This window comes from Ochotona princeps, chromosome 8, assembly GCF_030435755.1.
Source record: "Ochotona princeps isolate mOchPri1 chromosome 8, mOchPri1.hap1, whole genome shotgun sequence".
NCBI classification, from domain to species: domain Eukaryota; kingdom Metazoa; phylum Chordata; class Mammalia; order Lagomorpha; family Ochotonidae; genus Ochotona; species Ochotona princeps.
Window position 1 is genome coordinate 55,552,217 of NC_080839.1, and position 13,226 is coordinate 55,565,442.

A 13,226-nucleotide genomic window follows, 5' to 3' on the forward strand; every position below is an offset into this window, starting at 1 on the left:
GAGTTCCTGGCAGAAACTGGGTGGAAAAAAAGAAAGTTAAACAAAGATTAAAATCCCAGCTTCTTTTAATGCAGCTATCAATGACTGCAACTAGTCCACAGGAAAGCTGCTAAACTGAATGGATCCAGGACTCTCCAGGAAACAGCTGGAATGCTAAACTCCATCGGATTGGATGGTCCTCAATCCTGGTAGCTGGCAACAATCACTGGAGAACTCTTAGAACCTGTTAGGATCCAGGACCCAATGCTATAGGTTCAGGGTTTAGGGGTATTTGGATGTGGCTTGGGAACCAGCATTCTATTCTCCCAAGTTTCTAATGAGTAGTCGTAATGCATCACTTTTATGCGAGGTCAATGGGGTGCTTGGCAGGCAACTTTCCCCAAAGCAAACTGTTGCAGGAATTCAGCGGCTGAAGTCATAGCGAGAGGAGACTGGTCAGGAGTAGCTGTACCATTTTTGTTGCCAGTTTCCCTGCACCTTCATGGGACTATAGTCACCTTGGGTCAAAAAGAGCAGAGGGTGGCCTGCTATAATCCCTATGGGTACCACAGATGACACAGGCAGAATGAGTGCTTGAAATCCTTGTCAACATTTTATTAAGCAACTATTATGTTTGTTGTCATGACAAAAAGGAAGCATGTTGAGATTTACAGAGTTTTAATGAGAAATTAAGAAAACCCTCACAAAGGCTCCATCTACACCCCACATAGGTGCTATGCTCTATTCTGTACGTGTATTTTGAAATACTCAATTCCCTCAAAATGGTGCACTAGGTTGGCCTGTTCCACAAATTGATGGTCATCTTTCTAATTCCAAATTTTGAAGCATGAAAAACCATGATGGCAAAAATTAGTAACAATACGTCTGTTCCCGCAGGTCCCACCCAAGCCTTACCACCCTGTGTGCCCTACACACAGCCATGGGCACTGTCCAGAGTCAGTCCGTCAAGCAGTGTTTGCTGGTGCTTTGCCTGCTGTGATTTCAGTTCCGTGGTTGTGAGTTGAACTCTGTACAAATGTTCTGGATGATCTGAGGCACGAATTTGTAGAGGTTGTCAAACTCATCCACAAAAAAGGAGTGGTCCCTGGCAGGGTAAGTGGCAATGATTTCCAGCTCGTCCTGTGCTGCCCACGCCACACCAATTGCGTAGGTGATCACTCCTGTGGGGACAAAGATGGCATGAAGCAGATGTCCCCGAGAAGAGGCAGTGTTGATGGATCATTGCCTGCCTGTTGCTCTGCTGGCACACCTGATCCAAAATCAGAAATATGCCAAATACAATGGAACAATCCTCTACCCCACGTAGGCCTCTAGATTTCTAGAAGTAAGACTAAATAGAGTCATGTATTCATTCAATAAATAAATACGTTACAGCATCTGTGCCAACAGTAGCAAAATTTAATGTAGTTGCTGTCTCCAAAGTTTATAGTCTCGCGGGGAGGAGGGAACCTCTCAGTCAAAATGGAGTAGATGCATGGAAAGTGGTTCATGTGCGGGAGTAGTGGAGGTGGAGCTATTTTTGTATAAGTGAAACTTTTGGTGCCATGTAGGTCAAACCACACGGTACATGCGTGTTCTGCTTGTGTTCAAAGCTAACTACAATCTGAGTCTTAACTACTTCAAAGGCAGGGTCAAACTCCCTTCAGTGAAGTAGGGGACTTGAATAATGTTAGGCTTGAGGGTGACTTTGCAATCCAATAGACTCCAATGTCCTCCCCAGTGCAGGGAATCCTGAGCAAAGTCTCAGAGAGAAGCCCAGTGGAGAGTTGCAGGATCAGGAGGGGAAGACCAAGGGTGCTGAATGTTATCAGGGAATCATTTAAGATGAAAATGAAGATGTTCTCCTCTTAGAAAAAAACCAAGCTGAGATATTGGCAACATGGTGAGAACAGCTTCAGGTCAAGAGATGCCAAACAAACCACATGAATTTCATGTGGAAAAGAAATGAAGGTGTGGGGTGGGGTAAGTAGCCAGTGCTACGTGTGTCTGTGAAAGGGAGAACAGGCAGACCACGTGGTCAAACAGATTTTCCAAATTTTCAGCAAAAGAGGGACTTGAGCATGGTTAGATGCAGATGGAAAGAATGTAGTGAGATTGCAAGTGCTGGGTTGCCACAGGCAGTGAGGCAGCCCAGAGAGGAGAGCCCAGAACTCAGAGATGAGGCACCCATACTTGGTGAGTGGACAGGAAGACTGCCTGTTGCGATGGCTGTTGACTGGGGAGGGGGTAGCTGGTCGATGAGAATTTGACCTTACTCTACAAAATCCTATTCCCACACAACCTCAAAGGTGGCTCCAGTGGGTGAGCCAAATGTCCATGAAATAGTGTCTGGCTGTGTTTTCTAAGAGGCCTTCCTCACTGTTTTTTAAAAAATGTTATTTTTATTTGAAAGGCAAAGTAACACAGAGAGGGGAGAGAGATCTTCCATCCACTGGTTCACTCTCCAAATGGCTGCATCAGCTACAGCTGAACCATTTTGAAGCCAGAAAACCAGGAGCCTCTTCTGGATCTCCCACATGAGTTCAAGGGCCCAAGAACTTGAGCCATTCTTCACTGCTTTCCCAGGCCATCAGCAGGGAGCTGGATGGGAAGTGGAATAGCTGGGGTATGAACCAGTGCCCATACGGAATGCCTGCACCATAGGCACAAGCTCAACTTACTTTGCCACATAGCCTGTCCCTCTACCCACTTCTCTTTCAAGTGCCCTCTGGATGCCCTGGGATCTTACCTCACATAGCTCTGGCCTAAGCTACTTTTTCAGTTGTTATCCGTTAAGCTCAACATACACTGCCAGTTGCTTTTCTCACCTCTGCAGATTCTTTTCTGTGAATATTGTCTTGACTGGTAGGGAGGTGAGGAGGTAGCTGTGGGCCTTAAAATGCTGCTTAGTGGCAGCTAGAGCAGCTTGCTGCAGGGTCGGACTGAGGCCTATGAGGCTCTCTTTTCTGCTCACATATGGACAGAATGCTCTCAGCGAAGACTACAGGACAATGCTAGAAACCTGGCTTTTTATCCTTCAATCCACCCTTGGTGCAGACAACCTGCTACTGGCAACTGTGACCAGTCACCCAGCCTGGACTTGGATATGCCCATATTGTGCTTGGGATGTTTTCAGACGAATCCAAGTTAGGCCAGATAGGAATTTGCATCCATGCAGTTTGCACCAGGACAGGATACCCTGAGTAGGGTGCTCCTAGGGTCTACCATCACCCTTCACTTGTTCTGCTGTGTAGGCCAAGTATACACTGCACAAGACACCCAGGGGACAGATATCTAGAAAAGCACATGAAGGTGGGGCTGGACCTGAGCAGGGTCAGGTGTGTGGAGACAGCAGGAGAGCCCATCTGACCCTGCCTACTCTCCCTGGGCCTTTCAGCCAGCATCTTCATGCTGCTGACATGAGGCCAAGGGGCTTTGTAACTTCAGACACACAGTCTCCCACCATCCCACCATGGTGAGGATGCCCCTTAGATGCTGCCAAGGGAAGTTCACTGCCTGGGAAGACTTTGCCTAAGCCTGGTGTCTGGTTACTTTGGTTTCCAGAAGCCAGTTAAGCTGATTCATGAAGGTTTGCTTTAGGATGGTTTTAAGCAGCTTTGAAGAATACAGAAAATCTGCGAAAGAACCCAAGTTAAATGTAGGCACAGAAGGAAAAACAACTAAGCATGGCACTGAGTGTTGTAAGCTAGGGCATGTCCATAGGTCTCACTGGTCACTCAGTTTACTTTCCTTATTACTCTCACTGTTATTCTGGGGCTCTTTCTAGGTTGTTTGTATTTTCATGTTGATTTATGGCACTGTTTTCAATAGCAGTGATTATATGTAGGGTCTGCAATAAAAACACAGCTGTGACTGATTTTCCAAAAGTTTTCTAAAATATTTTCTTCCATGTTCATATTTTTAAACTTTTCTGTTGCCCTCCTAGAAATTTTTATATGGAAATACCTTTAAAAATATCTTAAATCAAAGTGTCTTTGAAATTTCCCCAATTCCCTCAATTCTGGCTAACAATTACTTACAAAAGCAAAACCTTTTTTTTAAATGTTTTTTCTCTTTAAAAGGACTCACAATTTGGTTGTCTATATGCTAACACAGTCCAGCATCTTCCATAAGGAGGGAGTTTGGTGTTTTAAACAGAGAAAGGTAAAGACTCAAATGTCATTTTCATGTCTCATCCTCATGTTTGAGACATAAAGAAAAGAAGGGTTCATGGTCCCAGCCATCTGTGGAACTTGAGGTGCTTTAAAATTTTGTATTTATTGATTTGCAAGGCAGAAGAGAGGGAGTCTCACCACTTATTCATTCTTCACCCTGGGAATTCCCAAGAGCAAGTTAGCTCCATCTGGATTTCCCACATTAGAGGGGTTGGACTTCAAACAACTTGAGTCATCCATCACCTGCTACCTGCTAGGGTGCACATTAGCAGGAAATTGGAGTCAGAAATAGAGCTGGGATGCAAACGAGGTCAAAGGCCCACTCCAGACCTTTGATTCTTGGAGAAATCCCAATTACCTGGCTTCCCCCTCCTTGCTCTTGCCTTGCTACTCTGAGGGGCCTACATGTTTATCTCAAATATTTTCCCTATGGTTTTGAACCTTTTGAGAAGGTACAGACTAAACCAGTGCATAAAGGAGACAGTCCCATCCTCATCTCACTGCTGCCTCCTCCCCAAACCCCAGAGATAAGCCCCGGCCCCCAGGCTGCTGGGCAGGGCCCACTTACCCTTGTAATGGGCAGCCATGGCTGGTATCCGGACATCATCGTAGGACCGTCCGTCAGTGATGAGGATCATCAACTTTCTCTTGTTGGGCTTGGATTTCTTGAAGAGCTGCTCAAGGGCGTAGTTGATGGCAGCCCCTGTGCTGGTGCCACCGCTCCAATAGCCCACCCTCTTGATGGCATTGAGGATGTCAGACTTGGTGCTGTATTTGTCAAACCCAAACTCCAGCCGCTGCTCGTAGGTGTACTGCACAGCCCCGATGCGCGTGTCTGTCTCGGAAATCTCAAACTCCTTGCTGAGGTTGGCTACAAACTGAAGAACCGTGCGGAAGTTGCCTGTCCCTACGCTGCTGGAGCCGTCGATGACGAAGCCAATGTCGGCTGAGTTGAAGCACGTCTTGCTGCAGGCCAGGCGGTCAGTGTCACAGACCCGCTTCAGCAGGGGCTGCACAGTCTTGCGGAGGCCGAACCAGCTCTGCACATTGAATGTGTAGAAACCGTTTGTTCTGCACACAGCCTAGAAGGCAAAGAGGAGAGGCACTTGTTAGGTCATGGTCAGATCACTGCTGTCACTGTAGCAGTTGAGGAAGCATCCAAACTCCTGTTTTCCATGCTAGTTCTGCTACTGCACTGTCTCCATTTCCGCTCACCCAGCCAGGCCCTCGTGGAGAAGCAAACTCCTCTCATTTGTTCTCACCGTCTTGGTTGTGGTCCTGTCTTAGTGGCAGGCAAGCTCCCCCTAGCACAATTACAGAAAATCACTGATTCCATTTATATTGATGTCTCCCCAGATCCCTCAGGTCATTGGTACCATAGCCAGCCATGAGGTTGGCACTAGTGGGCACCAGTGCATGAGGGAAATCAAAGCAAGCTTTTGTCCTGACTGGAAAAATAAATGAGTAAGAAATATTTTCAGAGTAGTACTGTACCCAGGGGTAGGGGTCTCATGGAAGCTGAATGGTCACATGTCTTGGGTCACACTCAGTGCTCTCAGAGAGATCCCCTTATTAGTCCCCATCCTAATCCTAGAAAATGGAATTGCAACCCTCTGGCATGAAGGCACAAACTGAGGGCCAGCTGTGAAGGGACGGACATCTAAAGTCCCTGAGACTAAAACGTATGTTTGTCTGTCTTCAAAACCCACACTGTGTCCTCCAGCTAACCCTGCCACTAGGGGACTGAATGTTTATTTACATGTCCCCAAGTTTGTTCCAGAAAAAACTCAAGGCAGTAGCAAATGAACATGGAGCAAGTTGGCTGGTTCTACCCTGGAAGTGACTGGGCCAGTATTCATAAGCTGGGGCGTTTCTTTCTGGCCCCTGCCTCTTGAGGGGGGTCACAGAGTTAGATCTGAAGACTACAGATGAATTTGTATAATTAAAACCTGATTCTAAAACAAGAGCTGGCTTAAGACTTTCCTAGGAAAATTTTTTGTAGATTTATAGAAATCTAAATAGGGCTCTCAGAATTTTCCATGGAGTGGGTGGTGTGTGAACTGAGTGCTGAATCCAATAGATGGAGAGAAAGGCCCGCAAGGCAGTCAGAGAAAAGTGATGGAGAAGGCAACCACAGTGTTAGACATGGACAGGAGACCAGTTGGCTGGCACACAGAACCTGAGCGTGAACCACAGTAGATGTTGCTAGGCAGGCAGGTTGGGACCAAACTCCAGAATGCCTCAAGGGCAATGAGTAATAGTAATGCATTTGGAAGAAAGACTCCATAGGATAGAGGGACTCTTCATTAGAACTCATAGTGAAATCTGAACTAAACTGGGGGTACCTAGGAACTGATGTGATTTGACTGTAACTTGTTTCCCAAAGATGCATGTGTTGGAGCCTCAGTCTTTGGTGTGGCAATGAGGAGAGCTAGTGGCAGATTTAAGAAGTGGAGCTTAGAGCAAGCTAAGCTGCTCTTTGGGAACATTGCCCTTGTAAGGGACTAATGCTGGTTTCACAGAGTGGGTTAATTGCTGCAGGAATGAGTGCTGTAAGTGGGTTGCACTTATGGTGCCACTGTCCGCCAGACTCTCAGTAGAGTTGAACAGATACCAACACCATGTTCCTGAACCTCCAAGACTAAAAATTAAATGGACTCTTTCCACATGACCCAGCCTCAGGGATTTTGTTATAGTAACAGAAAATAGACCAATGCAAAGACAGACCGGATATAGAGTACCAGCTGGAACTAGGAAGGTGGTACTGGGCATGAGAAAGCAGGGGGAGATGAGAGATGTGATATAGCAGTGGACAAGAAAGTCAGGGATGACACTCTGGGAGGGGTCTGAGAGAAGGGAGCTGTTTGTGGGAAAGATGAACTTGGCTTGTTGTATGTACGAGTTAAAGTGCTGACAGGATGTCAGTTTGCAAGGAAGAGGTGGCTGCAGAGCTCAAGAGATGAAAACTGAAACTGGCTCTGGGAGGAATTATGGGATTTCTGAGAGAAAGCCTCCTAAGAGAAGAGGGATGGCTGTTGTACTTCTCAAAGTGCGGGGCATGTTTATGTTGAGCGGGTCTCCGGACAGTAACACACCTTATTGGCAAAGTTGGGCTCCACCACATAGTGCTTCTCATTTTCAACAGCACCTTCAATGGTGATGAAGAAGATGTTGATTCCTGATTCTCTTGCAAGTCTGGAAACCTCCTCCACTTTGTCTGTAGGCCAGCCATCCACCAGCACCACTGCCACATTGGGAGCACTGCCTCTGTTTCCATTGACTTTGGAAAAGAAGTTCTTGGTCACAAAGGAGATGGCTCGGCCTGCAAGAAAGAGAAAGCTCACGCTCGGGGTGATTGCACCAATTACAAATACAGGAACAGGCCACAGAAGTGCCTGTGGAAGTGAAGAAATACACGCATTGCTTCCCCAGTTTGTTTCTTGTTTCAAAAAACACTTTATTTGTAGGTGTATAATTCTGTAGCAATAAGCACACATCACAATGATACGCAGTCACACTCCTTACTGTTTATTTCCCTCTCCAGCTTCATTTTAGGTCGTTAACTTCTCATTCTCTCTTACTTTGGAAATAGCTTTTAGGGACTAGCAAGTAGGTAAGAAAAATGTTCAAGGCGTTGCATGGCTACTTTTCTGCCTTGATGCTGGGCCCACACCAAGTTCCTAATGTTGTTTCCAAAAACATGGAGTGAGAGGAGCTAATGTGCGGCTTCAGCAGCCTTGACGCCAAGTCAAGCTGCCTGGGGGAGCCCAGTGCCACAGGAGTCATTGGGTGTGGAGGGTTGCCATGCGTGGTCAGTGGTACATATTCCCTGAAGTCAGGCCAGGAGTACAGAGTTGGCTGGCCAGGGAAGAGCTACACCCAGTAGGAACTGAAAGCCTCTGTTCTGTAGTCCTCATCACCTACTGGCTGTGAGGCCTTGTGGAGCTTGTTCTAGGTCTTGGGACCAAACTCTCCTGACAACGATATGCTTTGTTTATTTAAAGCCTCCTGTTGTGCCTTCTCCAAATGCAGACTTCAGACTGCATTTCAGTTGACCAAAAAGACCAGCTGTCCCAGTTTGATAGAACTGTCCTAGTTTTAGCACCGAAAGCCCTAGCTTCTCCTGGATAAACTGGAATGACTGTGGCCCTAGAGTCAGCCTCTTTCTGTGTAGAAAACACAGAGCAAGAGCGTGGTAGCAAAAGAGAATCATCTGAATGTTGACCACTTACCAACATTGGAAAGACCTCCTCTCTGGGCCATTTTCTCTATGGCTGCCTTCAGATCCTGGGAATTCATGTGAGTCTTGAGGTTAAACTGGGTCGCAGGGTTGTCTCTGAAAATCAGAACAGGCAGGAAAAATTCGCTGGAAAGTGATCTTCTTGGCAAGATAGCAGGAATCATGGTTGATTTTTTGCATAAATGAATAAAATGGAAGCGGGAGTGAAGTTCTGACTTGTCCCACTGGGTATAGTGGCAGGACAGGAAGGCTGGGCTTCTGCTTGGTGCACATGGGATCAAAGCAGGCTATTCCTGGACTCAGAAGTGTGAGCTCTACTTCCCACGGTGTCAGATCTTGGCTGTGTGATGGTGACACCTAGCTCCTCCTTAACCCCTCTTGCTTTCAGTTTCCTCATCTGGATAAAAAGGTCCTTCTCATAACATCCGTATTGCCAGGGAACAAGACTGTGGTCAAGTAGCATTTTGTAAAAATAAGGATCTTGCCTATTGAATGCTGTAGTGTCCCTAGGTTGCCCTCTTCTCTACGGAAGAAAATTTCAGGGGTCAGCCACTTCCTGGGTGACCTTAGCATTGTAATTGCTGGAAGTGGTGTTATGGGAAAGGCTTCCTTTCTCATCTTGTGCTTCCCATAACTGAGACGAACCACTCAAATCTCACCCTCAATGTCATAGTCTGTGGTGCTAAAGGCTGAAAACGTTGAGCTGGAGAGGAGTTGGAGTGAATACTGTTGGCAGACAAAATGAGAATCCTCTAGAGATGCCTCTCCTTGGGCTAGCCATGACAAGAGCCTTGGTAACCACTGAGCAGAGGGTATAGATAAACTTTTATGATCAAGTGGAAGGGTGCAGAGAGATCTTGGCCCTCTTTTGGGTGGTGCGTGTGCACCCACAGCCAGGAGCAAATGGCGCTACACACTGAGATGCCATCCCTGAAGCCCTGTGCTCAGTGTGTGACCTGTGCAGCCACAAAGGGTCCCATGTACTCAGAAAGTGCTGAGCTACATGTAATGCTGTCTTGAAGGTCTTCGTCTCTTAAAAATAGATTTGTAATTGTTTATTTGTTTATTTGGGAGAGAGGGCAAGAGAGAGATGTTCCACCTGCTGGTTTATTCCCCAAATAGATCAGGCCAAAGCCTGAACCCAGTCTGGGTTTCCTGCATGAATGACAGGGACCAAAGTACTCAAGCCATCATCTCTTGCCAATCAGGTTGTGCATTAGCAGGAAGCTGGAATCAGAAGCAGAGCTGAGACTTGACCAGGTACTCCGAGACAGGATATAGGTGTCTCAGTCTTAGCTATTACACCAAATCATTTCTGTAAAAGAAATTGTGTGACTAGTCTAGGCTGCAAGTCCTTAAGATGGGGGAAGGAGCCCTTTCAACTCAGACTTTCTGTAAGGGCAGAAGTGGATCTAGGAAGCAGTACAGTAGCTTTGGGCAGATTCAGGGGAAACTCCAGGGTAGCTGACTACTACTACTACTACTACTACTACTACTACTACTACTACTCCAGGGTAGGTGGATTGTTAGTGAACCCCTGGGGACTGGTCAGACACCACAGCCACCAGGGAGTCAGTCATCAGAGTCAGAGAGAGAGATACTCTTTACCTATTTTCTAACTTTCTTACCCATCTCAAGGTGATCTCTGTTATACCCTGAATGTGCACTAATCTAAATGTTGATGCTGTAAACTGGGTGTCAGTCATCTTCAGAGAAAGATGACTTATTTGAAAGTAAGTTCAAACAAGAGGAGGCACTGGGGCAAAATCCCAACCGGACAAAACGTCACCGGATGGAAACCAAGTTCTGTGGTTAGGATTAAACAGAAGCAAGCAAACAACAACAAAGCAGCCAGCAGTTTGGGGACATCTGTGAATTTGGACATGATCATACCAGTACAGTGTAAAGTTCTTTCCCACTGAGGCTACTGTCTCAGGAGCCACACAGTGCCGCACAGTAAAGGAACACAGTGGGTTGCCCTGGTCTTTCCCTCTGATTTGAGAGCTTATGGGTTTACATAAAATAAAAAGATTTATTATTTATTTGCAAGGCCTGATGACAAGAAGAGGGTCAGACAAACAGCGAGATCTTCCCTGTGCCGGTTCTCTCCCCAGATGGCCACAGACAGCAGCCAGGGTTGGGCCAGGCTGAAGCCAGAAGCCAGGAACTCCACTGGTCTTCCATGTGGGTGACAGGAGCTCAAGTACTGCTGCTTGCCAGTCCCATTAGCAGGGAACTAGACTGGAAGCAGAGCAGCTAGGACTCAAACCAGTACTCGGATATGGAATGCTGGCGTTACACGCGTGGCTTACCCTGCTGTGCCCCAAGGGCAGCCTCTGGGTTTATAGTCATACAGAACAATGTCAGTGAAAACAAATTTGCCTCCAGCACCCAGGTTTGAAGAGCACCCGCTCTCTGTCCCAGTGCCTGCCAGTCCTCATCCATCAGGCCCTGGCAGTTTTCTGTAGGCATTCACTCACTTTCATTCCCTCTGTGTTTCTATGGCAACACCCTCCCTCAACCAATTCAGACCCCTTCTTTTGTGAAGTGCCAGTTTTCTGCGTATCTGATAGAGGAATCTTCCTCACATTTAGACTGGGTTCCCGAATACAAAATTCCTCTTCTCACAAATCATTGAAGGCTGTCATTTTCAAACTTTATATTTTGACTTTCAAAGCATCTATCATTGCATTCCAACCTCTCATGTTAATGCTGTTCTCTCTTTTTCTCCCTGTCTTGTTGGGGGCATCCAAGATGCCAGTCAAAATGAGCTGCCCACTATTTTTCAGGCTGAGAGCTTTGTGCCTTTGCTCACCTTTCCCCTTACCTGCAAAGGTCTAACTGTGCCCACCCTCCAGGCTCCAGCTACACCTTTGCCCCAATGCAGCCTCCAGCAACAACCTCTGTGCCCAACTCAGGTTTCTGAGGCTACAGCGTCTTGCCTAGTTAATCTTCACTCTCTCTCTGTAATCTCTGCTTCTACCTGTTAGTGTTCATCAACATGCATCGTGCATCTCTTCCCAAGATCTCATCATCTCCTTGGGTTCATCAGTCATTCCTGGGCAGCAGCTGTCCTGTGGACACTAGTTGGTCCTCTCTCCTGATAGCTGACATAGCTCTCCTGGGGTCAAGTCGGATTTCACATGGCTCTCCTAAGGTCAAGTTGGATTTCACATTTCCAAAGTGAAGTCTTTGAGAGAGAGTCTGTCCCATCACTGGATCACTTCCCAAGTGCCTGAAATGGCTAGAGCTGGACTAGACCAAAGGTGGAAGGCAGGACCTCATCCAGCTTCCCATGTGGATGGGAGGGACCCAACTGCTGAGTGCTCCTGCTACCTCCCAGGGTCTGCATCGATAGGAAGCTGGAATAGGAAGAAGGAGCTGGGGTTGCAACTGAGATTTGAACCCAGACACTCCAATATGGAATCTGGGCATCCCAACTGGTGGCTAACCACCTCTTCTAGTAGCATGAATTCTTGATTCACCGAATACCATTTGGTATTAGACCTATTATTAAAATCTCTCTTCTTTTTTATCCATTCCATGTCCCTGTCCAGTCCAGACTGTTCTCTTCCAAATGACTGCTGTATTTCCTGCCTGGTTTTCCTGTCCCAGGGCGGCCTCCACGGGGCTATTGTATAGGATTCTGTGTGCAGAGGCAGTTTTAATTTCCTCTGAGTGTTCTACTTTTGTGATTTTATGTTCTTTCCTGAAGAAGGCCCCAAACTTCTTAAGCTTCAGTTTCCAGCCAAGTTGACATCTTCCCCTAATGATCAAGATTTATGAGATTTATGAACTTTCCCAAAGCCTAATGAATAGGTTATGGAACTAACAATTGCAAAGTTGATATTGGCAATAGTAAATATGGGGTGGGTATTTGGTGCAGTGATTAGGATGCTTCCAGGGACACCCCTGGAGTGCCTTGCTCAACTTGTGGCTCCGCTTCTGCTCAAGCTTCCTGCTGATGCACATCCTGGGAAGTACCAGGTGGGACTCCCACCCATGTCAGAGACTTGGACCGGACCCATTGCTTCTGGCATTAGCCTGTCCCAGCCCTGACAGCTGCAGGTGTTTGGGGAAGATAGATCTGTGTTTCTGTACACCACCCCTCTGTCTCAAAGCATTGCAAATAAGATGAACAAAAAATGTGATTATCTACAAAACAAAATCATACCCATTTCCTTAATTGTATACATTTTTTCAAATGTGCAGAATTTTCATTACATTTGAAAATAATTTATGAGCTAAATTTTCTCACTTTGCTAGACTTTCTGTGTCAGGAAATCATAGATAGTCATAAGGTAAATGTTGCTCATGAGCGATTTGAAAGCAAAAATATAAAATGCCCTTTCAAAAGACTTCACAGGGAAAAAAGTATATTAACTGAGCTATTATCATAATGTTCTTTTTAAAAAAATGTTTTAGTTTTAAATGCTTGTTATGTGGGTGAGGGGATTGCAGACCGATGTAGGTCTCTGGGTGGGATGGGATGGGGTGATGGGAGAAGACCCTGCCTTCCCTCCCATGACCACAGAGAAGGGGGATGGCCAGAGATTATGCTGCTCCTTGCTGCCAGATCACTTGAGCAATAATATCCTTTTTTAAAAAAATAAGACTTACTTTATTTTAAAGGTAGAATGGATTCGGAGAGGTCTTCCATCCACTTACTCACTCCCCACATGGCTGTAGTGACGGGAATTGGGCCAGGTCAAAACCAGGAGCCTGAGACTGTCTCCTGGTCTCCCATTTGGGCAGCAGGGGCCCACAGGTGCTTTGTTCTGCTGCTTTCCCAAGTGCATTCACAGGGAATTGCTCTAGAAGTGCAGTGGCTG

At 46.5% G+C, this 13,226-nt stretch overlaps 1 protein-coding gene across 1 annotated transcript in view; it reads right to left on the reverse strand.

The window, feature by feature from the left end:
• Positions 1-625: 625 nt before the first annotated feature.
• LOC101530025 (vitrin) overlaps positions 626-13,226 on the reverse strand; it is an 87,790-nt gene continuing 75,189 nt past the window's right edge. The window contains exons 11-14 of the mRNA XM_058668095.1: positions 8,387-8,490; positions 7,250-7,476; positions 4,723-5,236; positions 626-1,160 (exon numbers count right to left, since the gene is read on the reverse strand). Of these exons, the coding sequence (XP_058524078.1) occupies positions 982-1,160; positions 4,723-5,236; positions 7,250-7,476; positions 8,387-8,490 (1,024 nt within the window). The 3' untranslated portion in view covers positions 626-981. The remainder of the gene's footprint in view (positions 1,161-4,722; positions 5,237-7,249; positions 7,477-8,386; positions 8,491-13,226) is intronic.